Raw genomic sequence first — 27,927 nt, forward strand, 5'->3', positions numbered from 1 at the left:
TTCCACATGATCCTGTCCCATCTCTGTCTCGCTAAGGCTACAGGTGGATCAAGAGGAGGTAGCTATCAACACCATCCGGGAGTGCTGATGAGGGGAATCTCTGAATGGTGGACTAGATGCCTCCTACTCCAGGGAGAACCTGGGCAATCAGAGCCGAGGAGTACCAGGCCTAGGAGGGGTCTTGGATTTTGCATGAGGCCCCTCCAGGGGCGAGCAGTCTGGAAACCGCTTCTTGTGTCTGTCCTTTCTGTGCTTCTCTCCTTCCCCAGACCTCATGGTGAGAGTCTGAGTCCCACAGGCCTGGGGAGGAGAAGCAGAAGTAGTAGTAGTGGCCGAAGCCATGGTTACAGGGATGGCCATCCCCGATGAGGGAAGCAGACCCTTCATCACCAGTTTAGCCCTCCTGTCCTTAAAGGCTCGGGTGTTGAAGCCCGCTCAACTGGGACAGGGGGTAAGAAAATGGGCCACGCCCAAACACACTAAGCACAGAGTGTGGCTACCGGCTGGGGAGAGTTTATGGCCACACTCTGTGCACTTCCTAAAAACTGGCTTGGGGGTGTCAGCCATAACAGGAGACAACAAGCACCAACAGGCACTCACAAACACACACGCACTCACAACAAAGAGGGAGAGGCCAAGGGAGAAGGAACTACAACAAAAACTTTTTTTTTTACACACAACAACCAACGACAGCGCGGGTAGAGGAGGTTTAAGGGAGAGGATAGGAAGAAATTACACTAACAAAAGCACACAAACAGCAAAATACAAATAAAAAAAACACAAAATTACACCAGCAACTTTCTTCTTAATTCAGCAACAATGATCTGGCACCTCAGCATTTTGCCTTCAAGAATCACAGTATAGCAGTTTCAGCTGACATATATTAATGCAAACAGCCACTTAACATACGGTGTAATTTTGTGTTTTTTGATTTGTATTTTGCTGTTTGTGTGCTTTTGTTAATTTTAACATCAGCACCAGTATGTCGCAAGCAGCTGGTGGTCCTGGGCTTTGGTCACCTTAATTTCGTTGATATGGTGAACAAACGTGAAAGGAAATTTGCACAGATGGATCCATGGAATATTAACAGCAGTCAACATCCTGAGGGGCATTTTGTGCAGCTAGAAAGGCTAATAGCTAAAGAGGTAGCTGTATTTCTAGACACTCGTCTCCTTGAAAAATATGTGAGCTTGAATTTAACCCCTAGAGGGTTACGTATTGATCGTTTGCCTGCTACAAGTTTTCTGGAAGAGGAAAATGACCTGTTTGAGGAGTGGAAACAGGATTCCCTGCAATGTACTTTAAACTGGCTCCGGATACTAATTAAGTGGAATATGAGGGCACACGAGAAACTGAAAGGGGAAATCTTGCACTTACAGGACGAGGTGGTGGAGGAGTCCTGTTATAGGGTGCAGGTGTCCACTATACATGAAAAAGTCTCAAAATTGGAAGCTAAAATCATTCAGCGTAAGAGAAACAAGCTCTTATGCAATATGAGAAACTATGAGACTGGTTTGCTGTTTTCCTGGCAGCGTGAGTCGTCACGGAGCAGGTCAAAAGGTGAGAAATAACAGCCAGAAGCGCTGGAGTGTGTCGGCGTCCTCTACAGAACAAGATGGCTCTAAAACTGTTTCTTTTGCTGTGTCTTCGGCTTCGGAAGCTGAGGATACTAATCAGACAGTAACTGCCAATGGTAATTGTTCCTTTCAGTCCAACCAAACGAATCGTGGGAGAGGAGGTAGGAAGGGAAGAAATTGTTTCAAGTAATGGACATTCTGTTGTTGATTGCAAGTACGATGTACAAGCAATGCATTTTATTAATTTGTCTAAACTCAGCCTTTCAAATGAAATGAAGGCTGTATTGTTTAAAGGCAGTAAATTTGTGCCTACGTTTATACCCTCTTTTGTTGACCTGTATTTTGAGCTCAAAGCATTTTGTAAGAAGCTGTTTACTGTGTGTATATTTTGGAAAAAATGCACAAAATAATTTGAAAAATAATGGAAATGATGAATCTGATGAAAATATATTTGATGATATTTGATAAATGTTTCCATTTATGATTATGATTCTGAATTTTTGTAAAATGAAATTGTTGCAGACAGTGATGTTTTTTGTTATACCACAGGGTATAGCAAACTACAGTTACCCAACATGTCAACAGAAAACAAGTTTGTACCTATGATAAATGTACATGCCATTGTGTTATTTCAGAAAATTGTGTATAAGGAAATCTCTATTGCCTTTAGTAAGTTTTTGAAGCAGAATAAGTCATACAATTTAACAAAGAATGAGTGGCTAGTTCTAAAAAGTTTAAAAAAGTTAAAAACAGAATTTATATTTAAATGTGCAGATAAAGGTGGAAACTGCGTCATTTTGGATAAACAAATGTATTGTGAAATGACAGCCGACATACTGAGATGTGAAGATGAATACAAGTGTTTACCTAGGAACCCTGTAATAAGTTATAATGAAGAACTGTTGGCATTATTGGAAAGGGGAGAGCGTCTGGGTTTTCTTGACCATAAGGATGTTAATAAGTTATATGTTAAGAAACCAGTAATCCCTATTATATATGCTTTGCCCAAGCTACATAAAAATTTAAGTAGGCCTCTTGGAAGGCCTATTATTTCAGGGCTGGGTTCCTATTTAAGTAATGTTGGCAGTTTTCTAGACTTCCATTTGAAAAAATACCTATTGTAAGGTTTCTGCACATATTTCAAACACACAAGATTTATTGAATGAGTTAGCTAAGATTAAATGGCAAGGTGACTATTACTGGATCACTGTCGATGCTAAATCTTTATATACCAACCTAAAACTGAGATGGGGTTTGGAGGCCATCATGGATATGTTAGGTGATGGTCCTAGAACAGCTTTTTTGATTAGTCTATTGGAATTTAATTTAACCCACAACTATTTTTCCTTTGAAAACAATTTTTTCTTGAAGTTGAAGGGTACAGCAATGGGGGCCTTTTATGCTCCCTCATATGCTGTAATATAGATGGGATGTTTTGAGAAGAAGTATATATATCCTACTACCTTTTATAAGGATAAGGTTTTGCTTTATAAGTTTAGTAGGGAAGCCATTCATTTTTTGGATGTGGCATTATATGGGGATGGTGAAGCTATAGGCTTTAGACCATATAGGAAGCAAACCTCAGTTAATATGTTTCTACATGCAACTAGCATGCACCCAGAGCACTTATTGAACTCTCTACGCTCTGGTGAATTTGAAAGAATTTTTGATCACACTAGTGATAAAAATCAGAAATTGGTGGAAATGGATAATGTGGAGAGGAGATTAAAAGAGGGGTGTTATGATGAGGAAAGATTACTGAGATGTAAGCATGCCGTGCTTGGGGGTGTTATGCAAAAAACACAAGTAATGTTAGCTAGGGAATATAATAATGATTTTGGGGAGAGAAGTCCTCCTAGCAACATGGTTGTGAATAGAAAGCTTTAGTATGTTACAAAAATGTTCTCCTTTTTTCTGATGTGTTAGTAAATATTGTGAGAAGATTTTGGCACATTATCTCTGAGGATGAATATATAGGTCATCTGTTCCCCAGACACGTCACATTTTCCTTTAGCAAAGGTAAAAACTTGAAGGAATTATTGAATTATAATTTTGTTGTGGGACCCAAGATGAATTTACCTATGGGTACCTTCCCTTGTGGTCACTGCAGTATATGTAACAGAGTAAATAATTTGTCTGAATCTTTGATTAATGGGAAGTTACTTAACTCCAGATATTACTTTAACTGCAGATCAACAGGGGTGATGTACATTTTGGGATGCTTGAGCTCTGATACTAGATTGTATATAGGATAAACCAAACGTATGGTTAGAATTCGGATTCTTGAACATCTTAGAGACATAAGAAACAATAATGAATTAAGTCCTATAGCCAACCATTTTCATGAAATGCATGGGGGTTTAGATAGTGGTTTGAATTTTTGTGTACTTGCAAAACCCTTTCTACCCAGAGGGGGCGATTATGTTCACAAATTATTGGAGTTGGAAACTAGAATGATATTTAAATTTCAAACTTTAAGGCCCCATGGTTTAAATCAAGAAGTTGGGATCTGAAGGGTTTAAATAGAATCAGGATATTCAATGGTTAAGTATTTATGCTATGCTTACATGTATATATGTATTTTTATGAATTATATATGGACAATCTGTGCTGATGTTTGTATATTTATATGTTTACAGTAGTATTTGTATATTTATATGAGATATTTAGTTAAGTCTATATAAGATACATTTTGTATAAATTGTGATTTAAATTAATGTAAATTAATTATTGGTTCCTCTTAAGTGGCTGTTTGCATTAATATATAAACTGCTATACTGTGATCCTTGAAGGAGAACTGCCGAGGTGCCAGATCACTGTTGCTGAATAAAGAAGAAAGGTGCTGGTGTCATTTTGTGTTTTTTAGAAACTACACGAACCCTGGCAAGGAAAAATCAACTTACCCAAAGAAAAAAATGCTAGGAGCTCTGTGACCATGATGCGTAGCTTTTCAGCGACAAACGAGATCTGAGGTAAGGAAGGAGACAGGGGACATTATGGGTAAGGGGAGGAGCTTGGAGTTCTGATCAGATGTTAGTGATGCGGCCGTCTCGGATACTATTTGGATCCAAAGACCCACAGGTTGAAGATCAAATGAAGTCAACTACTTCAGATACTTTGTTATACTTAACCTTGTCAAAATGGAACAATAAGTAATTCGTACTGTTGGTATTCAAGTCAGAAATATCTTTTTTAAGCTGCACTGTTTGCATTCATTATCATGAATTAAAATTTTCAATGTCCATACCTGTCCGGTTGAAGAGTTCATTTAGCTCACTGTGCATCACTGAACCCTCTTCTGCACTCACTGGGAATTTAAAAAGTCATAGCCCCTTCGGAACCTGGTGTAAATACAATGATCGATTTAAAAACAAATTATCCAGCTGGATGGACTTATACTTCCTGGTAAACTATTCGAGCGACTGTTTTAAATACGTGTTTTTGATTTATTGTTCATCATTATTTAAACTTTTACATTTTTAACAAAGGCATTGGCAAGTTTTACTATTCTAGGTGATCTTAAAGGGTTAATCTGTGGGTTAGATTGGAACTGAATTAAATGGTCATGTTACTTTTTAGTATAAATGATATCTTATTTTTTGTTCATTACTCTGATGAAGCCCTGGATGTTGTGAAGAGCAAAAGCCCTTAGCTATTTTTTATTGTTTTTCTGTGGATTTATTCAAACCATATTCCGTGACAACTGCAAGCTGTGGTGGATTTCTTCTGTGGTTACCAATGTATACATGTCACTGTCATATCTGCATGGCAGTCAGTCGTGCATCATTTGCATACAATATCATGGCCATTTTGCATGTCAATCAAGCAAGCCACACCCACTTCTTTTCAGACCAACAAGGGTGGTCTACAACAATACCAAAAAAATCCAGTTTTCTGTTCATATTTATTCAAACGCTTCATCCATGTAAAGAGTAAAAAGGTAGTTTTACTAAAAGAATGACCGAAGTAAAGGAAAAAAGACCATCATCTTATATAACATTGTCATTACTTTTGGCCTCTTTCTGATTACTTAGTGGTGACCTGTGTTTATTCTACAAGGCCTTATCTGGCCTGATGCTGTATAAATCATTATGCTGCTCTAACAATGCACAAAGGAAAACAAAAAAGCTGGCAATTTTAAGTTTAAATTAGCTATTATCGTCACTGTGATAAAGAATCAGACAATGACCCATTACCTACAGAAGCTTTGGAACAAACCAACTCTGAGCATACATTAGAGTACTACTGTGACAATTTTTTATAAAGAAAATACAGAGTTGATGGCATTTGAGCTTGTCAATGTCTTTTCAAGTAGTAATCACCATCTTTCGGCTGTTCCCGTTAGGGGTCGCCACAGCGAATCATCTGTTTCCATTTCTTCCTGTCCTCTGCATCTTGCTCGGCCACACCAACCACCTGCATATCCTCTCTCACCACATCCATAAACCTTTTCTTAGGCCTTCCTCTTTTCCTGTTACCTGGTAGCTTCATCCTTAGCATCGTTTTCCTAATATACTCAGCATCCCTCCTCAGCACATGTCCAAACCAACGTAATCTTGTCTCTCTGGCTTTGTCTCCAAACCTTCCAACCTGGGCTGACCCTCTAATATACATATTCCTAATCCTGTACACCCTCGTCACACCCAGTGCAAATCTTAACATCTTTAACTCTGCTACATCCAGCTCTAACTCCTGCCTTTTTGTCAATGCCACTGTCTCCAACCCATATAACATAGCTGGTCTCACTACCCTCTTGTAGACCTTCCCTTTCACTCTTACTGGTACTCGTCTGTCACAAATCACTCCTGACACTCTTCTCCTCCCACTCCATCCTGCCTGTACTCTCTTCTTCACCTCTCTTCCACACTCACCATTATTCTGAACTACTGACCCCAAGAATTTAAACTCGTCCACCTTCGCCACCTCTAATCTTTGCATCCTCACCATTCCTCTATCCTCCCTCTCATTCACACACATATATTCTATCTTAGTCCTGCTCACCTTCATTCTTCTTCTCTCTAGAGCATATCTCCATCTCTCCAGGGTTTCTTCCACCTGTTCCCTACTCTCACTACAGATCATAATGTCATCTGCAAACATCATAGTCCACGGGGACTCCTGTCTGATCTCGTCTGTCAACCTGTCCATCTCAAGTGGTAAGCTTGATATATCAGTAGGAGCTTACAACAGCCACTGAATGCATGGATTGAATTTCTACTGAATTCAACTTTAGAATGTAGCTATATCTAAATTCTAAGAAAAAGAAATGTTTCATCTTGCTAGATTAAAGTATTTAACTACTTGGGTGAAGAGAATAAATTTGCTGATGCTCAGGAAATGTGAAAGGATAAATTGTATCTCTGTGTAAATTAACAGTCAAAATAAAAAAAATGTATGTACATAATACTGTATGTTTTTAATTATATGGTGTAATGAAAGACTATGACAGTCAATGAGCTGTGTAAACACACACACACATGTACGTGTTGTGTGTTTGTATATATTGTGTGTATATATATATATATATATATATATATATATATATATATATATATATATATCTATAGGGTGGCATAATACCAGGGTAATCCTATGGGCTAGGGCTTGTAAAGGCTCCACGGCAATTAGCCTAGTACACAAGTATGAACCTATATATATATATATATATATATATATATATATATATATATATATATATATATATATACATATACATACATACACACGCATATACAAACAACACACTTTTCCCCTCTCCCTTCCTTCATTCTGAAACTGTTCCAGTGTCCCGCATCCTTGCTGGGTCTACAGGTGTTGCAATCAACCCTTGATCCAACACCAACAAGTATCTTAAGAGCATCCTGTGGGTCATGCTATCCAATATCCATCCAGGTGGTTTTACTTTTTGACCAACCACATTTCTTCCCTTCCGCCTCCCTTTGTGGACCTCATGGTTACAACCAAGATACAAGCATGCAAAGGAGATGTGTGGAATACTGTCCTGCCCCCACTACAATTCAGTTTTGTTTCTACCCCATTCCCCCATTGGATCGTGCCTCCCAACAGCAACATACAAGCCTTCAACAGGGATCATCGCAGAACACAAACATATGGTCACTCACCCTCCCTGGGATGGTAAATCCCTATCCATCCCTGCCGCTCCATGAGTAATCCCAGTTGCTAATCAAACCCAGGTCCACTGGGCTGTAGTCAGGGCTTTCTCCTTCCCTGTGCCCCACTGGAGCAGCATAGTCCATGAACAATATTTAACTTGCCTATTCATTTTTGTTATTTCAGAAAAAAAGCATGCTTAAATCTCAGATCAAGGTTTTGTATGGCAGGTAAAGGAATAACCATATTTGTGCTGGATGACCATGTTGCCATGATTATGGTTGCTTAAGAGGGACAGTATTACTTGCCGATACAAAAACAGCTTGATGGCACTTTCAATTTGATGGGCATATATAGAAAAATAACTAACCACAGTACAGTTTATGCCGACGACTTAGGTGCCAGTAACTAGAAGCATGTTTTCAAAAAATACATTCTTTTTCCTTCCATCACAAATTTATTTTTAGCGGTTATGGCATATGTAATTAGTGTGTTTTTGGTGATCTTTTCTGTTTTGGGTCTCTGTCTAGAGCTTTGCTGTTATAATATGACAGAAGAATGCACTTTAACAGTAAGATAAAAATTTCAAACTGTATAACCAAACAACATAAGGATTTTGAAAAGGCTCTCAACAGATAATTTTGCAATACAGAAAATTTAACAGTTCTAGTGTAACAAGGGTGTTTATCTAAAATGCAATCAAATACTCCCAGTGGGAATACAAGTTTAATAAAACAAAATGGAATTAGTGAAGTAGGTGGCATCAGTCAAATCCCAGAAAATAATGGGCAGAAATTAAGTAACTGTGAACAATGCATAAAAATATTAAAAAAATGACAGTTGCCTCATAAGCATAAGTATTTAATAGCTACCTGCTCATAGAATTTGTTGTGTGCCACATAATACTGCGAGTTGAAGGATTCTTCTGTGACTAGAACATGCTGTCTCTCACCAACCTAAGAACAAAGAAAGAGGAGTTACAAGTAACCTCATAAAAAGACAGAAAGACATTCTCACACACTCCCCCCATTATTTCATGGCAATACTACTGCTAGTTAATGTTACAGCAGCCCAAACAATGCATACAATGAGTATAATTCAAACTGCCTGCAGGACAAAAATCGACCATGTTATTATATTTAATTAAAAGGGTTTTAAATCCCATCATCAGCACCTAGCTTCGACCAGAACAGAGGACAGGACTTAAAACTGCTTACAACTACTAAGGGAGTAGTTGTGAATGATAATTTAGAGTCCACAAACGCACATACCCTGATAAACAGCTAAATGATCGACTACTCTAGGTGATTCCTTCATCAAAAGTGGCATTCTGTCTGCTGCTGCACAGAATTAATTACCTCTGTATCAGACTGCAGCCTGTATTTTCATGCTTAATACTCAAAGCCAGGGAACTTCTGCCTGCTGTCTTTATCTGGTTAACAAAGACAAACAAGCACATAAACAAAATAAATTGCTGTCTCCTCTGACTTTCACATCATCACCTAAGGAACGCTTATCCACAAGGAAGAATGTCTGATGGCCCTTTACAGCCCTTAGGTCTTCTAACATGATGCACAAGTATATAGAGGTTATCTGTTTATATGACACTACTGCTACACTACAGGTCCCACAGTGACCATTTACTGGGTATATTCTGATACTGTCTTTGTCCTGATGATCAATCTGGGAAGTCAAACAGTTGCTGGGTGCTTCTGTGTGTCATTAAGTGTGAAAAAGGTCACAAGAAAACAACAATGAAGTCCTCTTTTGTTAAATACAAAGAGCTGAGAATGGAGAAAAAGGACAACACCCCTAGAAGGTACTAAGCCAGAAACAACCCTTTGCACCCCTTTATGTGCAGTTTTGTAATGAGTGGAGTCACAACCATGCTGCCATTTTTATATAAGTTTTTTCCCCTTTTAAGAAACAAACTAAGAAGAAACAGCACATGACATGATACACGTATGTGTTTGTTTGGTAGTTGTGTGTGTGTCTGTATGTATGTGTGCATATATATATATATATATATATATATATATATATATATATATATATATATATAAATACACATACACACACACACGTTTAAGGCACAGTAAAAGACATTAACTAAATATAGTCTAACATGGCAAACTACAACACACAAACTGAAAACATTAATAAGGCTTATTTTAAGAAGCAGTATGAACCCAAAACATGATCAAGAAAGGTTTCCAGCTGAACACACACAGGGTTGATGCCTAAACACTGCTGCTATTGTTACACTTTTTAAATGTATCTATATAGATAGAGAGACATACACAAATGGGCTGTATTAGTTATGAAATTTAAATTACTTTTTCTCTTCAAACTATTCTACATTATTTTATGATTCTTCCTCTCAATGCTACAACTTAATCAATCAGTGGGTGCTAGTCATAAAGAAAGCAGTAGTGTACACACCTAAACTGTTAATCACATAACAAAAAGGTAATCCATGTGCAGCAAATCCAGTCAGAATTTATAGAGAATAATAACCTAAAGAAGTCCAAGTTACAGCATTTGCAAAAAAACAGTGGATGAAGTCTGGGTGCCACAAGTTATGCTGTAGACAGAAGGACCATGTGGACAATGGCCAGTTCTACTTTCCTGGAAAGGGTTTTACACTGCTTGACAAATCTCGTTCACACCATGTGGTGACCAAAGCGGTTGTTGTTGTTGTTGTGTCTTTCGGCTTTTCCCGGTTAGGGGTCGCCACTGCGGAACTCCGATCCACTAATGATTGGTAGTTGATTTTTACGTGCCGAATTACTGTTTGCAACAAAAAAAAAAGGCAATGGGGAGCTGAGAGGCAGCAGGGAGACATCTTCCATGTGCATAACAGTGGGAAGCATACGCACACTACCAACTTAAACATCTGTCAATATCTATGCCAGGATGTTTGTCAGAATACTAATAATAAAATTCCCCTTCTTTGTTCAGTGAAAGATCTCAGATGTCACTTCCCAGCCTTCACCCTTGCTAAACAAACAGGTGGTAGCAACTGTGAAGGTCTGCATTATCTGTCTCTGCCTATATGTATCATGGTTTGACCAGTAACATTAATTTGACAGTGTCTGGACTGGGAACGTGGGTCAAATAGCTGACAGTCTGCTTGCTCTCCTCTTCCAGGGAAGGATATGGTCCATACAGTAGGTAACATTATTCCTGGGGTACTTTAACATCACACCTATGGACTTATGTGTACTTGATGGATGAACAGACATATGATGTAAAACACAAACAAACAAGGTGAGATACATCACGTGCATGCTTTTTTTTTTTTTTTTTTACAGAATGCACAGTATTAATGAGCTTTGCTTGTCATCTTTGGAACTTGTCCCATCCCAACAAGTTAAAACTGCTTATAATATCTATTTTCCATGGAGAGGAAGAACCCCCAAAAAAAAAAAAAAAAAAGTAGGGCACATCAGCATATCCTGATGCATATGAGTATAATCAGAGGAGGTGGTAATGGCAAGATAAGAGTTCAAGGGTAAGGATGTAAAAAAGGGCAAAAATACATAACTCAGAATAAAACTACATAAGCAAAGAAAGAAAATAACTATGTCAGAGATGGACAATGATAGGTACCTTGTCCTCCACCACCACCACCAATCCGGGCATACATCAAAACATTGTTTTTCTTAAGTGACAATAAGTTTGACAGAATGCCATATATATATATATATATATATATATATATATATATATATATATGGATCTACTTCAGTAGATCGAACATATTAAAAGTTCGAACCACATATGGCTGAGACCATATATTCGAACTTGTAATAGTTCGAACACTGAAGTAAAAAAAGAAAAAAACAACAAAAAATAAAATTAAATGTCAGTAGCAGGGGGGGCTATGCCCCCCCTGCACCTCCCACACCCCACTTACTTAAATATACCAACTCCGAGATCGCACTACATTGTGGAAAATGGAAATCTTCTCGTTCCGCATTGTAGGGAGATCTCCATTCAGTCTGATTGAACATTTACAAGTTCGAATATATGGTCTCGGCCATATGAGGTTAGAACTTGTTATATGTTCGAGCTACTGAAGGGGAAACATATATATATATATATTGGTTCCTTTGGTTTGGTCGACTGGGAGTTTGGTCAACATCGGTTTAATTGACTGTATGTGGTTGATTAACTTGGTAGGGGAATATTCTCTTTTCCAAGGAAATGTGCAATTTTGGAGTTAGCATATAGAATTATCAGGTGTTGCGGGGAGTGCAAGGGGCCAAGCACATGCTCCTTAATACTGTTAAGCAGAATGGACAAAGGGGCTTTTATTGGCAAAAATGTCCTTAGAAGTGCAACCTGGAGGAGTGTAAGGCTACGAAAAAATTTAGGGACTGACCTTGACCTTCCTGTAAGGCAAGCACTTCTAGTATGTACTGAAGCACTTAATGCACACCAACAAATTTCTGCAAAGCTGAGCTACACTGTAGTGAAAGGCCCTGAGTAATGGATGAATGAGCCAAGCATTCAGGTCATTCCAAAATGTTGTAGGAGCAGATTATTCCGATATGGATGGTTGGCATTCCATAGATCCTACCACACAAGTTTCCATGTGGTAGACATATGGTGGATGTTGCTAAACTCAAAGGTTGACTTCATTACTAGTCTCCCACACTATCACATGGTATAGCTGTTTTGTATAATCTTCCCTTGAGGTTGTGCAAATTGGGGAGGGGGTATTACATAAACTAATGGTGTGCAGAGTACTGGGATGTGGGAGATTTGCTCCTTACTTCACCAAGGACTACTAAGTAAATTTTTATTTTGCAAAATTCAACAGAATTGTTCTCAGGGGAAGTTGCCATAGCTATTTTCTGTTTCTGCAAACTGTACTCTATGTAATGTAATTTGAAGTCATACTGAAGAACTTTAATGCACTCCAAGTATTTCAAAAACTTCTATTCTCAGCCCCCTCCATTTTTGCCACAAGCATCTAAAGAACATCAGAAGTATTAAGTATATATACAAAATTCCAATATACTTATGACACAGTTCTAATATTTTCATCCTTTTGCTGGGTCTAGTATTTCAACCCATGTATAAGAATATTTATCTGAATATCAGTACTGCTTAGCAACCAAAGAACTATTTTTCGACTGTTTTAAGACCAAAACACTCCTGGTTATGGAAAATATTTACCTAAGGAGTGATGTCATTTGCTCTGAACACCTGTCACCTCTAGGATGCAGCTGATAAGCAAGTTTAAATGAAAGAGTTATCCTGGTTAAGGATATCTATGCCTTCCAGATTCTGCCATCTCCAATGTGCAGTGTTAGATGGATACTTTACAGAGCTAGCTACTGCCTTTGCCTACACACCAAGCTCAAATAGTTCAATCAATGGTCCCTCCATATTCCCTGTGAAGATATGTGAAGGCTGCCAGCCTAGCCAGATAGAATTTTGTAGATAATTCTGTCATTTGTAAATATTAATATAAACCACAGGCTTGTTCACTTAAATGGAAGAAAATGGTGTTAAATGTGGAACTACAAAAATGTAACAACAGTGCACTCTGCTGTAGGAAAGCTGGTAAGTCAAGCACTGTATAAATGTTTGATCACACAACCCGGAGCAGAGATATCTGGATAAAAGAATTCTTGTTTTTGTTTTGAGACTAGAATTTGCACGTATGATGTATTTTATTGCTGTAGCTTTCTGACCAGGTGCAAGACCAAAAAGGCTGTTACACTCTGAGCTTCTGTTAGCCCGGGAAACAGAAAATAATGATGTAATCTGAAAGGAGTCACTCGTACTGTGTTATCAATTAAAGGACAGAGACTCAGAGCATTTTTGCATTTGTCTCTAGAACATCCAGCATCACCAGCACTCTGCCTATGCTCTAGATCTAAGTTTATTTTAGAACTGTGTTTTCTCTTAGATATAGCTAGGAAATAGGAAGATCAGATTAGTGTTTTTCTGTATTGATGTTAGAACTTTTCTACTGTATTATTTTAAGTATTTCTCTGTGATCTCTGAATTCCTGACTAGCACTGTGTAGTACGAAGACTTGTCTTGTGTTTTTATTATTTATTATTAAATATTTTAAACCTTTCAACTGTGGCTGTTTTGTGGAGAGATAATTTAAGCTCTAGAGTACATTGCATGTATATAGTGACACTGTCCAAGTCACTCCAATAAACTTTGCTGTTCAGTCACACTTACCATTTGGATAATATTGCACAGTAATAATTGGACACCCTTTGATAAGGGCCTTATTAGTAGCTGATATTTGTGGGTGGTGGTAGCTGGTACTACCGTTTAGTCTGGGCAGAGAGGTGGCACAGCTGGAGAATATGTGCCAGCCTTCCCCAGAAGTGTCTGTGTGTTTGTATACAACTCATATCCCAAAGTGTGTGTGTGTGTGTGTGTGTGTGTGTCAGCTACTTGGGCAGGGACACAAGGCACTGGTTGAACAGAGAGGGTGCTGGAGGCTTTAGCTTGCCCACTAGGCTGAGATCTGGAGCCTACAGCTATGCCAGTGGGGAGTCTTATTGAGGATCTGAAGAGAAAGGGAGAAACCAGCCCCAGACTGACTGTGATCTCTGTGTGCTCTTAAGGGAAATTGTACTTTACTGTGTGTATTTGTTATCTTCCCCTATGTGGACGCCCCTCACTGGTGTTAGTGGTGAGGATTGAGGCTCCTTGATTGCTGGGTCAGTGCACAGGCATCACATTCACATATGGTTCTGATATGCTAAAATATCCTCTGCCAAAGGACATCATTCTCTTAGAAGTCAAATGTCATCACGAATGCAAATGTGCTGTTGGTGTGAAAGTCTGTAAATAGAACTTTCATTCCAGAGGCTTATTAAACAGGACACTGCTTTCCTACAGAACAAACTAAACTCAAACACATATTACTGACTGCCTTCAACTTCAGCAGCAGTGATCATCAACATCATTTTCAAATAATCTCTACCCTGAAAACCTTGGATTCCGAATCATTTGCTGCTACATGCTCATGTAGTTCACAAAACTTATAGTTTAAGAGGGCCATCAGTGTGGGTATTAAAAATCCTGTTTACTGTTTTTTTTAACTTAAATGGGAATAAAAAAACATTAATAAAAGCCAGGAACTGATAAATTCCTTAGAACACCTTTACACCGTTTCCCACCCACAGTAGTTCTTCTATATGTTTTTCCACTCTGCTCTTCCTTCTTCCCTCAGTGTCTATGCTTTAGCAGTCTTTCATTCTTATTCATATACAACTTACTGCTTTTTTTTCCCTACTTCATCCCTGGTCTTCTCTCCATCTCCCTTGAGCTAATCTCTGGTACGTAATGTAACCATGGGTAGCAAAAGTCTATAATACCAGCTGCATCTTTTTGAACTGCTGTGTTTTATATACCTGCATGTGAAAGCAGTACACTATTCAATGCATTCAGCTCTCCAAGTTATATTCTTACCAGTCATTACCTCTGACCTGCTGTTTTTGAAAAAAGTTAAAAAAAAGTTAGTGATCTTGGCTTCCTTCAGCCTTGGCTGACTCACGGTCATAACTCTCAACAAATCAGGGACAAATCTCAACAAAATCAAGGGCAAATCCAGAAGTAATCAATGACGCTTTCAAAATATTAGTACTATTAACTTGAGACATTAACAGAACAAGACACGTGAATTAATATACATTTTATGAAGTAAAATAAGTCTATAACTCTAATTATTGTCATTATTTACTAATAATAACGCATCACCTTTACTCCAAAAGTCACCAGTTTTAGGAGGGATTGAGAGGGACAGAGCTAAAATTTGACACAAAGTCAGGGACAGTTGAGAGGTATGCTCATTGTGTTTTCATGTGTTTGTATTTTATTCCTGCTAATTATGTGGACTCTGAGCTGTCATTTCATCTGATTATTTTTGGATAGCCCCAACTACTTTCAAAAGTTGCTGACCTCTTCCGGCATGACTATCTAGTGCCATGAAGTGGAAATGAATAAAACAAATGACATTTCAGAATGGTTCCTAAACCATTAAAATTCATTTACCATAGGTTTAGGCATCACTTTCACTAGTTCCAGCAATTAGACAAGACTACAGCTCAACTCAGATCGACAGAGGAGTGGTGCAATGGTAGCGTTGTCATCTCAAGGCAAGAGGTTCTCCGGTTCGATTCTCGGCTGGAGTGCCTTCTGTGTGGAGTCTGCATGTCCTCATTGCGTTCGTGTGGGTTTCCTCCAGGTGCTCCGGTTTCCTTCCACATTTCAAAGAGATGCATCTGAAGTGTTTCTCCCCGGGCCTCCACTGAAAATTGGCTTTGTTCCAAGACGGAATTTCCCGGTAAACAAATGTTAAATAAAAAAAAAAACCTCAGAGCTACCATATGTGGCGCACAGAAGCTGGAGGAGGATGTGAGTTATTGTTGGCGGATAATCAATGAGGCAGAGCTGTGGAGGTGTATACATATATGGCTCCTCAAAAAAACACTGTTCACATAGATTCTTAAAGTGTTTCTACATATTTTCAAAGTAACCAGCTTCAAAGTCCAAATATCTAAATACAAAATGTATGTCTTTCTAGGTCATACAGTCAATGGACTGTTTAAGATACACTGTACTTAAATAAAAATGAGATTTTTATCAGCAAAAGTGAAGTATCAGTGCAATGTGAGAGGAACCACCTACCTCATGCATGGTCCTTTACCCCTTTTACAGCCACACTTAACATAACCAATTATATGGATGTGTATCCTCAGGCGAGGATAGATTTTTAGCTTAAGCAGATTTTGATTAAGATGTTCCACTAATCCTAAAAAGACTTATCAGAATCTGACCACCTACTTGTTTGTATCCTGTTCGTTTTGAAAAGGCATGACATTTATGCATTTTTCATGACTAATTTCAAATAATTAAAAAAGTTATGAGAGCACAATACATTTTTTATCCATCTAAAGCTAATAGGTTACTTCTTAGCAACACTAATGATTCTGGAGACAGCTTTATTTTCCTGCAGCTGACCATCCGCCAGATCCCGTCCTCATTTACCAGATCTACCAGACCAGCCTCAGCTTTTGCTGGCCTCAACCCAACCCAGATACAGGTCCAGTAAGGAGATAGTAGGGACAGCTGAAAAGTGTCATACTGTTGTCAGGGAGTATGCCCTAACTCCCACCACCTCACTGCAGCCTTATGAGGTCTGCAACCATTGCCTTTGGATAGTGCAGCCACATTTCCAAATGCACAACCTCCTGACTAAAAGGCACACCTCTTATTCAGCAGGGTGCTCACCAGCCTCTTAATACTGCTTATGGCAGCAAGTCTAGGCTGCCTCCCTTCCCACAGGATGGGCAAGCCGACACAGGCTACTCGCTCCCACCCCCCACTGGGACATAGCTCCGAAGCCCCTCCAGTTTCCATGCTGCTGATCAAACATGGGTCATCTGGAGCACAGTGAGTGTTTTATCATTCTGTGCCACATGGCCATTGTGAGGCAGACATTCCTGATATCTGTAATTAAGTAAGCTTTACACTTACAGTAAAATAATCACTGTAATTCTGTAAAAAAAAAAAAAAAAAGTACTAAAACATTGCTTTTTATACTTATATCACTTCTGCAAACCCTAGTAAGGTATGTTAGATAGCAATGATTGTGTAAACCATAATAGCGAAGTTGAATTACTGGATCCCTTAGTTCCACAAAACAAAATGTGTGTAAGCAAAAACCTAAGAGCCAAGTCTAATTACTAAGTTGTCCGCAGGCAAGTTATAAAAGTGGAACTGCTAGATCTCAAACCTGGGTCTATGAAAGGTACAAAGCATTAAAAAGGCATACTCTTGGTACAAGCCCTTACAATACTGATAATATGACAGTATTTTCATCCAAGAAAACTCAAAAATAATCTAAAAAAAAAAGAAAATGCAATTTGTACTATTTTGTACTTCAAATTCCAAATAAATGCTGTCATGACACTTCTTGTTGCTTGATATTTTACTAAGATGTTCAACCTAACCCAGAATGAACAGCATATTACTTTTTTTTCTTTCTTCTTGCGGACAGATACGTTAACGGAATCCTCTTAGCAAACAGAATTTCTGCCATGCTTCAAAAGTTACTTCAAATGGTCACCTGGAAAAGAGAAATAAAGACAGCAAGGGCAGGGGAAGAGTGAGAGTTTAACAAAATGTTCATGCTGTCTACGATGTGCATTTTTATAGCATCATGAAAAGTTTCAGGTCAGCACCTTGTGCAGTGTACAAAGCCACTTCAACACTGCAGAATTTCATGTCTACTCCTTTTATTTGCTAATTAAACTGAATATTTTGGCTCTTTGCAAGTAAATATTCCCTACACCCATGATGTGATTATGTCATCCATGCCCTTTCCTTTCTGACTTTCCAAATGAGTCACAGCATGAACTTTTTAGGCTCCCTCTTTGAATCCAAATCCAATCCTGTAGGAGACTTCCACAGTTAGAGGAAAAGGCCTTTAATTAAGCACTGCAGTAAGTAACGCTAGCTGTGTCATTGGCATGGCATGCTGTTGTAACTGTCTGTTTCAATATCTCACTACAGATTCTAGATTCACACCAACAGTGAAATCAAATTCAGACTGCAACCCTGCAATGCATTTACAGTGGGAAGGACCATTTCCCTTAAGCATCCCACATTAGCTGGGACATTCCTTTTTTTTCTTTACCCCTTAAAGCTGTTGCTCTATTCTAACAATCACTCATCAATTACTGCAAAATAAATGTGCCACATACAAAAGTTGATATAAAGTTGAAATCTTGAATACTCTAATATGCAGTCAAATAAGCTTCATGCATATAAACTCAGGTTTATCCAATATTTTACATACACTTATTTACGAATTTGTCCATTATGATGATGATCTCTTTAACAGTTATCTGCATTCCTGTGCCCCTATTTCATCAGAAAAGAAGGCCGAGAAATACATGAGATTTATTTGGTAAGGGGAGCAGTTGTTCTACTGCTGTTCTACTAGCCTTTAACCTCCTCTGAGTAATTCTGGTAAAGAAACAATCACTGAAAGAAAATAATTAATTGGGAGTTAACAAAATGGTTAAGTCATATATCTTACAGACAGGAAGTGGTGGGTTTAATTATCAAATGGGATAATTGGCTAGGCTTAACATGGCTCTCAAGTGCAGTTAGACAATCTAAGATGACCACTCTAAGTGGCAAAATTCCATATTTCTAGAAACTCCACAAAAACTTCAAGCAGCATTTTTGGCGAAAAAGTTTCATCCACTTAAATAGTACTTGCTTTGTAAATATGTTCTTCCTCATTTCTGCAAAAGATCTGGAAATAAATCTTCCCACCACTGTGGCAAAAACAGGGGGTGCTAATTCAGAACTTGAATGTCATAAATCATTCTGGAATGGGTAAAGCATACATATACCCTTATAAGAGACAACAGTCTCCCTCTGCGGCAGAGATCTTATGACATGATTGCCAATGGTGCTGCACATTAAAAGATTGTACCTACCACTTTATACTTTCGGTTTCCCCAATTTCAGTTCTGACCAACATGTGCAGCAGGTGTTTTTCTTTTAAAACTGTCTCGACACCTTTTTCCTCTATCCAGAATTCTAAATGCTAACAGGCCAAGAATTAGAAACACACACATGCCCACAAAAGTGTTTATATTATGCTATTAAAGACACAGAGCTGGTCTGGGTAAGGTATTTTAGCAAAACCCATCACTTATTATAAAATACTATAAACGCTGACACAGATGAAAGATTATACTCCACTTCCAAGAAGATCAATTCGAAGAAACACCTTATTTCATCAGCAATTTTGGACCGTCTTTAGCAATTATTACAGCATATGTTAAGCAAGGGGCTTTGGTCTTCCTCAGGAAAACTGTATTCCAGTGTTCTTTGACAACAGGACCACATCCCTTCCCACCTACCCAAACAATAATTACTGTGTTGGAAGGCTCCTAATGAACTATTAATAATGCACTCTAAGAATTCTGTGATCCCTTTTCATTTCCAACCAAAGATAATGACACGCTTTCAGCTTCAATCTGTCAGTCTAAACAGGCAGTGCATGTTCATATCCAGCCCCCTCCCACAGGATTCCATAATTGTTCATGCAACTTATTTAAACTGCTTCACTTTTGCTTTCATTCTCAAAAGAAGCAGGAAGGAGATTTCATAAATGATGTGAAATATAGTGGTGAACAGGCACACTTTATACATCGATACTCTGTGTGCTTGAGGAGTCAGTGGAAATGCATCTCACACTTCCCCATATATACGAAAGAAAAGGACAGCAAGGGATTAAAATGACACTGGTGCTGAAGACAACACAGTCCCAGTATCTGTGGACAAGCTTGTGGCTTTTGTGTAGATGGGATCTACGCTGTACGAACAGAAGCCCACCAACAGGTGAACATTTTTTTCAGATTTACTGTAATTCTTTCATTATATTCATATAGTTTACATAGCCAATGTTTATTTTTATAACTGTACCATTCTGTGATTCACTCTCGATGGGCCTGGGTGGTGGCTAATATCCTTTGTCTCATTCTACTTATCAAGTTAAACTTAATACATTAATAAACAGCTATATACATATATAAATATATACATACATAATGTACATGTGTAAAATTTGCACACCAGTGATCTTGATTAACAAGACAAAAGAAGAAAATGTTGGCTATTCTCAATGAGGATGCATCATGCAACAAAACTGTAATGCTCAGAAGTTGGCAGTTAGCCCCTGTAGAGGGCAACAGGCCCACAGTATGGACATATGAGAAGCAGCAGTTAAAGAGAAGCTGCCATCCTTGCAGGAAAGATGTAGGTGAAGGATGAGTTTTGTTGGAACATATATCCTGCTGGCGAGTATGAGACACTTTCTTCGAGCCATCACTTACTATAACCTGTCTGTAGTGTACAAGTCCCTGGCCAATCACATGAATTGTTCCATCAATAGTGCTAGCTGCTCCTCCAAAATCTTCAGCTCTAGGTGTGTTATGCAATGAACAGACAAACTGAAGGAACTAGACTGGGGGCAGCAGGTGAGGGGTCAGCCTAGCATAGATAAGTGAAAACCCTGAAGCTTCTGTGGGTGCCTGAGAAGATAACTAAACTAAACATATGTAGACTGGCAACAAACTCCCATAAACCTTCTAATATCAATGCAAGGACAATGAGTTGATCCAGCATTCCAGATCTGTCTATAAAGTGCTCACTGTCAGTGTTTATAAAATTTAAATCATAACAGATAAGGCAAAATCATGTGGCATCCTTAACAGTTTGGAGGAGCAGAGTGTAATGCTGAAGCAGGAGAAAGACAATATGTCATGTAAAATGGAATTAGAAAGATGAGAGATGCTGTATTAATAGCCAGCCAGGAAAGAAAATAAAACTGCTATCTCAGCTACTAGAATTATAAGCCAGCACTTATAGTGGCTGATGGGCCCGTATCAGTGCCATGGAGTAAATGGACGTTTGCATAACAGACTACATCTTACCCATTATGGATGCTCCAAAGAATGGACAACAGACAGGAACCCTTGAGATGCCTAAAGGAGTTAAGCAAATGTTGGAACAGACCGTATGCCAACACCACTCTTATTCAGAAAAGGAATTTTTTTTTTAAATAAAACATATAAGCTAAATGATATAATAGTAAATGGAACTGAAAGTTATGTATTTATAACAACAATATAGCTGCATGATCATGGTTCATCCTCCTCACCATTAAGACTGAAATGCCAGCTTTCAGTCTGCTCAGAACCAATCTAAACCTTCTCAGGCATCAAGTCCTCAACCTTGCCTATAATGATCTGCACACCATCAACATTCTCCTGATCTAGGGTAGGCTACTTATGAGGAGAACACAAAGTGGAACATGAAGCATGTACACACAGCACCTACAGCAGAACTTCCTCTCTCGGGTCAAGGAAATGGGTATAGATGTCAAAAGAATGAGTCACCAAAACAGAGAACTATCATTACAGTAAGCTTGTAAATTTCAATTCAGGCACGATTTGGGTCAACCCCATCTCTAGCAGAACTGAGTCCCCAGCAAACCCTCCTGGGGGGGTGTCATGAAAGTGCTCCCCAAATAACTCTGACTCTGAAAGATCTAAAATGATAGATCACATACAGTTTGTAAAATGTCCAAAGCCCCAGCAGTACATATTCTGTCTACAGAAGCATTTTTGAAAAAAGGCCAGAGCACTTGTGTGAATGTTCTCTGGATAGTACCTTCGATTACTTACCATGGTTCTCATAGCAAAATAAATATGATGCACTCCAGCAAGCAGCTTGATAAGATGCTTTTAGAAACCTTGTTCTTTTTATTAATAGTGCAAAATATGAAAAAAATGAATGACTTTTCTGAAATATTTTGTTCTTTAAAGATTAAATTTAAGTTATGTAATTATTTACAGTGCAATAAGTACACACCTTTATCAAAATAATTTGGAAAAAATGCTGGAATATTTACAGACTGGGTGAAATAGTCTTCCTTAGCTATACTGAGTATGAAAGTGGGATTTGTTTGCAGGACTACCCTATCTTTGCAGAAGTTCCAATAAGGAGGGCATAAAAACAAATCAAATAGTTCAGAAATTCTTCATTCTGGGGCGGCTGTCATTATGAAGAGTTTTTCCCAAGGAAAGAATTTTAGATTCATGCTAGAGATTTGTTTTAAGGGAGGAAGAGTGAGTTGCTCCAGGGCAAAATGCATGTCCCAAGTGGGAACAGGTTTTCTTATTAAGGGGCTGAGTAAAATGGCACCCATTAGAAAGGCTAGGGAATAACTTTGAAAGCCTTGATGGAAATTTAAAAATAACAGACACTGACCATTACGTAAGAATGACAGAGATCTGTATCAAAATTTTTTACTAGATAGTCTAGTACCATATGAACAGGAGCCAAAAAGGGGCTCAACCCTTTTCTATGGCCAAAACTGTAAAACACATCAATTACATTATATTTTGCTGACAATGGGCTTACGAGTAGGGCTAAGGATCCTGATGAGCCTGTCAGGTTAAGCTGTATTCCTGACTATCACTAGAAGCAAGATCAAACAGTTAACCTGAAAGCATGAAGACTGGATGAGGCTTTTTGGACAGACGAATTAGCAGGGTTTTAAAAAGGACTCACTCCTCCATAAGATAAGGCCAAAGCAGGGGCAAACAAACTTGTCTAGGTCAGTATGGGGGTATGAAAATGACCTTTTCTTTGCTCAACATTGCTTAGTGTATGAATATGGGAAAGAAGGGAAAAGAGCAGAACGGCATGCAACAGTCATGGGGACCACTCCTGGACTAGAGTATCCCTTGGCTACTGCTTCAAAAACACGAACAGGAAATAATTCAACACACTTAGCATTAATCAAGAAAGCAAATAAGTCACAGCCAGGGTTCCACCACTCTGTCCAAAGAGTTGCTGAAGGACCCTCATGTGATACCTCACAAATGGAATAAGAAAGATCATGGCCACAATAAACAAGAAATCTGAGAGATGTGTCATCAACAGTACTCTGAAATGAAAGAGTTTGAATGCATTCTGATTAATGGTACAAATCCTTTCTTTGGGAAGCCTGGCCTTTCAAAGAACAATTTATAAACATCATTGCCTATCTGTGCAACATCTGAGAATTGAAAAGATTTACCGCGGTTCCCAAGAACTGGAATTGCTCCAGCAGAGTCTCAAAGGTGGACATTCACTTCTCTATGGATTAAAGCAGCTGGGGACAGTCATCTAGTAACAAAAATAACCTGACATGCTACAGCCTTTGTTTCACTGCAACTGTGACCATGCAATATGTGAAAAACCTGGAAACTAAGACTCCAAAATGAAGAGTCTATAAAAAAAATGGCTGTTACCTACCCAGAAGCACAGGAACCTCCTTGAATCTTTAACAATCTTTACATGCAGTTCCAAAGAGCACATCCACTATCCTCCTGACAAGCAGGGAGGAAATGACCACACAGTGCTTAAAATCTGGAAGTTTTCTTTAGGAATAAAGTGATAAAGGCCACTTAAGTGTAAAATGAACCCGGAGTCCTTGGTCTTTTTTTGGCACTAAAAAGAAGCTGGAATTAAATCCTGACACACACTAAGCTGGTGGGATATCCTGGATGGCTTTTTTAAGAAAATAATTTGAGACCTTGTTTAAAGCTGCCCTCTTCTGACAGGGTAGAACATCAGGAAGCAGAAGGTAGTGTAAGTGGGGTTAGGGTAGAAATGCAATAACAAAGCCTCTGGATACTATGTCTAATATCCACCACTCTTATGTGATGGCCTTCCATGCTGGAAAGGTGAAGAAAGACAATCTGTGACTGTCTCCAGAACAGAGCAGTAAGACAAGATCCTTTGGCTGTGTACGGAGTCCCCCAGTCTGGTGAATATAGAACCACGGGTTGTAACAAATATTCCTAACATAAGGCTGCCAACTGCCACAAAAGCCATCACCATGACTGCTTCTTTCTTGGCTACTGATTTGCTTGTTGCTAGCCATAGCTGACTCGCACCTTACATAGCCTTATTTGCATCCTAAAAAAAACGACAGAGTCAAAACCTTGATGCCAACTGCTGCAAATATAATTTACCACCCCCCCCTTTTCAATTTCTTGCAGCTTTTTTTTTTTTTATCAGTGGTCTGAAGAAGCTGTAGCCATGGAATAGTTCCAGTCCTTACAGAGCCACAGGATCCTGTCCAGTTCCACAATGTCAGGTTTCTTCTGGTTCTCTGGAGACAAAAGCTACTCTCCTGTCTGCAGGAAGTACTGCTCAGAAAGGCAAATGGAATGATCCAAATGCCTCCAGCAGAACTAACTCAGGAGACAAGACAGGAGAACTAGCCACTCCCCCTTTTCCTACATCAACTGTAAGATTTTTCTGAACCTGTGATCATTGGAGAAGACTGGAGAATCAGTCTCAGCTTCAAAACTGCTATCTGGTCTGGCAAACTCTCATGAAGACTCAATGGGCTTCCTCTTACATAATTTCTTGCAATGTCTCCTTGAAGGACAGCTAACCAGGCAGAAAGAAGCGGAGGTAGAGTCAAGCTCAAACTCTTTTCTAAATTTATGCTGGAGACCTTCAGGCTTTATGAATCCAAACTACAGGCCACATGCATTTAATCAGAGCCGCATACAAATGGCACCAAAAGGAATGGTTGGAGAGCATTGATAAGCGTGCAGCATTGAAATTCCAACAACTAAAGGTCAGGGACTGTAAGTTGGGTAAAATGACTATGAATTGAACAAGATTATTGTCCAACCAAGAGCCAATTTCAACCCCTAGGTCAGAGGTGGATACATCAAAGTCAAGATACGTCCAAAATGATAAGCATCAGAACTAATCTGAGAAAAGCCAAAACTGCTCATAACGTAGAGTGATTCTTTATCTAGAGTCATGCACATTTAGGATACCACAACAACTATTAATTATCTAGAAAGTGTATGAACAAGGAATGTCCTCAAACTACAAGATAGATGGCAAATGAGGGGGAGCAGGAGAAACATTCAGTTTGCTCCAGTTTCCATACCCTACTCAACAAAGCTGGTAACCACCGACTTTACCTCGGTCAAATACAGTGAATAGTAATGACAAACAGCTACCCCCAACACTGATCCTATCCAACTGGGGTTACTAGGTTAGAGAGAACCCCAAGGGCAAGGCAGCCATCAAGTTAAGGATAAATTTTCATTCAGCCAAATCCCCATGATAAAAGGACTGGTAATCCTCAAGTAGCAAATATGAAAATAATACTAGGCTGACCGCTGAACATTCTGGAAACAAAACGGAGAACCTGTGAACATACCAGGGGCTCCCAAATACCCATTACAAAAGGACAGACAATCAGTTTATGGGGTATCTTATACAGTGTGGAAATCTGGTTCAAGTTATTGCCTGATGACCAAAACAGTCACCACAATGGAATAGTCATAGGTTTCTCCAATCCAATAAATTACTTCTGGCAACCCATATTTTTCTGTTTTAGAAAACCGTGCCACCTATAAATATAGGAATAATGAAGCAATTTTTTTAACAGCAAAATAGGATGAAACACCAAAAGGAGATCCCCTAAATGAGAAAGGAAATGTCTTGACCAATAATTTAAATATATCAATTAAAACAGAATGATCCCAAAATAGCATCTACCATATAACTGCAGTTTCAAGATATGATTTAAAACAATGTTCAGCTAGATAAGTCAGTGCCACAGTGACAATCCAAACATGCCTGAAAAGGTTAGATGGTAAAATAGCTAAGACACCCAGCTACAGCAACTAAATGTCTATACAAGAACCATTCCTTTGATATGAAATTAACCCTACTCAATGACCAAAACAGATCACACCACTCAAAAAAAAAAAAAAAAAATATATCAGCCAATTGACAGACTGAACTCGCTCTAGTGAGTACCAAACAGGTGCATCTAACCAAGGCATGCCTCTCCCTAAGCAATTAAGCTGATGCCATCATAGCCTTAAAGCAAAAATCTGTACAACAGCAGTGACAGCAAGAGGAAAGTGCATTAAGTCACTTGTCAGTGAAAAGCTGAAAGCACTGGAAGTGCAAAGCAGTATATTCCAAAATGACGTTAATGAATGTACCTATCAATGACATTAAATATTCAGGAATAATAATGACGTTGGAAGCATTTAATAAAAAAAAAAAATTGAGAACAAAAAGTTATGTAGCAACTGTTACAGTGCATTAGTAATGGGTGTTGAGATAACTTAAACCCAGTGACAAGTGGTTACTCTTCCATATATGGAGAGTAATTATGCCTACAAGTTAAACAGTATGCATCCGCCAATTCCTCAAAGGATGTAATTAATGGCGTACCCCAAAAATTGAATGGGTTTGAGAAGCACAGTAGTTGAGGGATGCAGCAACAGACTTAAATTCGGAAAATGGATTTGTATTTGAATAGCCTATGCCAACTAGTATTTCTTAATAACTGATTTAACTCATATCAAACATAGCACTTACAATGGGAAGTATCACTCACCTGTCTCTATTTTGAAGGAACATTCTTATTTTCAGTCCTGATTTATAATGTCCTTACTTTGGGAGATGCGTCCCTATTTTCAGGCAAGTTGTAGTTTCTGTGGTACAGGGTATGCTTCTCTCAGCCCTGGTATGACTACTGTCTGACCTTGAGCAAGTCACTAATCCAGACATTGCTTCCAGGTCACCCCTGAAAAGCAACTACGTGTCAAGTGGGCCTAGTTGGCTAACAAGTAGGATTATTGTTTTATACTGTTTTTGATAATGTACTTAAATGTTCCCGTCATTTTTGTCATTCTCTGTGTTTTAAACATTTGAGTGGTATCCCACATTTCCTAATGAGAAGAGTTGTGTCTATTTGGTATTCAACATTTATGCTAATTACATGTCCAGATTTTTGGCTGGATGTTTCTTTCAATGAATGCAGGTTATGAGGTATGAGGGTTGTTCTAAGTTTACAAGTTTTACAAGCCTCAATGTTTCTCCCCTTGAAACAGATGACAATGGCTTAGTTACACCAAGGGTCTTCTGGATGGTTACATTCTTTTTTAAACCCTCCTCCAAAGGCCTCTGTACAACGCAACAAACTGGGAGGCATATACAAACTGCTCAACACACATCATATTCCAGCATTAAGTCAGGTTATCCAAGGAAATGTAGCAAGTTATTAGCATGACAGCTTCTCAAAAGATGTATGCTAAGTTCTCAGTTCATGCATGCAACATAATACAGTGACAAAACCACTACTAGGTCTGAATTTTATTGCTAACTTGGGCACTTTATTTAATTAGAGCCAAAGAATTTTCTCTTACTTTTACTTTGATTCTGGCAAATAAGAGCCACAGCTGTAAACTATTTTTTTTCAAATGGCAGGTTTCTACTTCATTTACTTCAAGATTTTAGGCCAGCAGTTAGTAGTGGCATCTGTTATGTTCAATAAGGAAAACTTATCTTTTCACTGTAATCTGACTTCACATCTGGCTTTTCTTCTATGCTGCTGTCTAAATGAGTGAAATATCGTCACTGTTATGATCTGTCAAACTACTGAGGGTCAGGGAACACAGAATGGTGCTTGTCTTTGCTTGCTGCATGGGCCCTAAAAGTCTGCTGCTGAAGGATTTTCCCATATGTTACTAATACACTGTCACAGTTGCATTTTTACATTCGAACTGATACAGTTCGGCTTGGCTCAGGCATCTAACAGAACATGCCTATTGTCTCTGCTGGAGTT

At 38.6% G+C, this 27,927-nt stretch overlaps 1 protein-coding gene across 1 annotated transcript in view; it reads right to left on the minus strand.

The window, feature by feature from the left end:
- LOC122814201 (threonylcarbamoyladenosine tRNA methylthiotransferase-like) overlaps window positions 1-27,927 on the minus strand; it is a 2,095,726-nt gene that overhangs the window by 249,282 nt on the left and 1,818,517 nt on the right. The window contains exon 7 of the mRNA XM_044086806.1: window positions 8,561-8,644. Within this exon, the coding sequence (XP_043942741.1) occupies window positions 8,561-8,644 (84 nt within the window). The remainder of the gene's footprint in view (window positions 1-8,560; window positions 8,645-27,927) is intronic.

This window comes from Protopterus annectens, chromosome 10.part0 (assembly GCF_019279795.1).
Source record: "Protopterus annectens isolate FY-2018-M chromosome 10.part0, PAN1.0, whole genome shotgun sequence".
Classification (NCBI taxonomy): Eukaryota; Metazoa; Chordata; order Ceratodontiformes; family Protopteridae; genus Protopterus; species Protopterus annectens.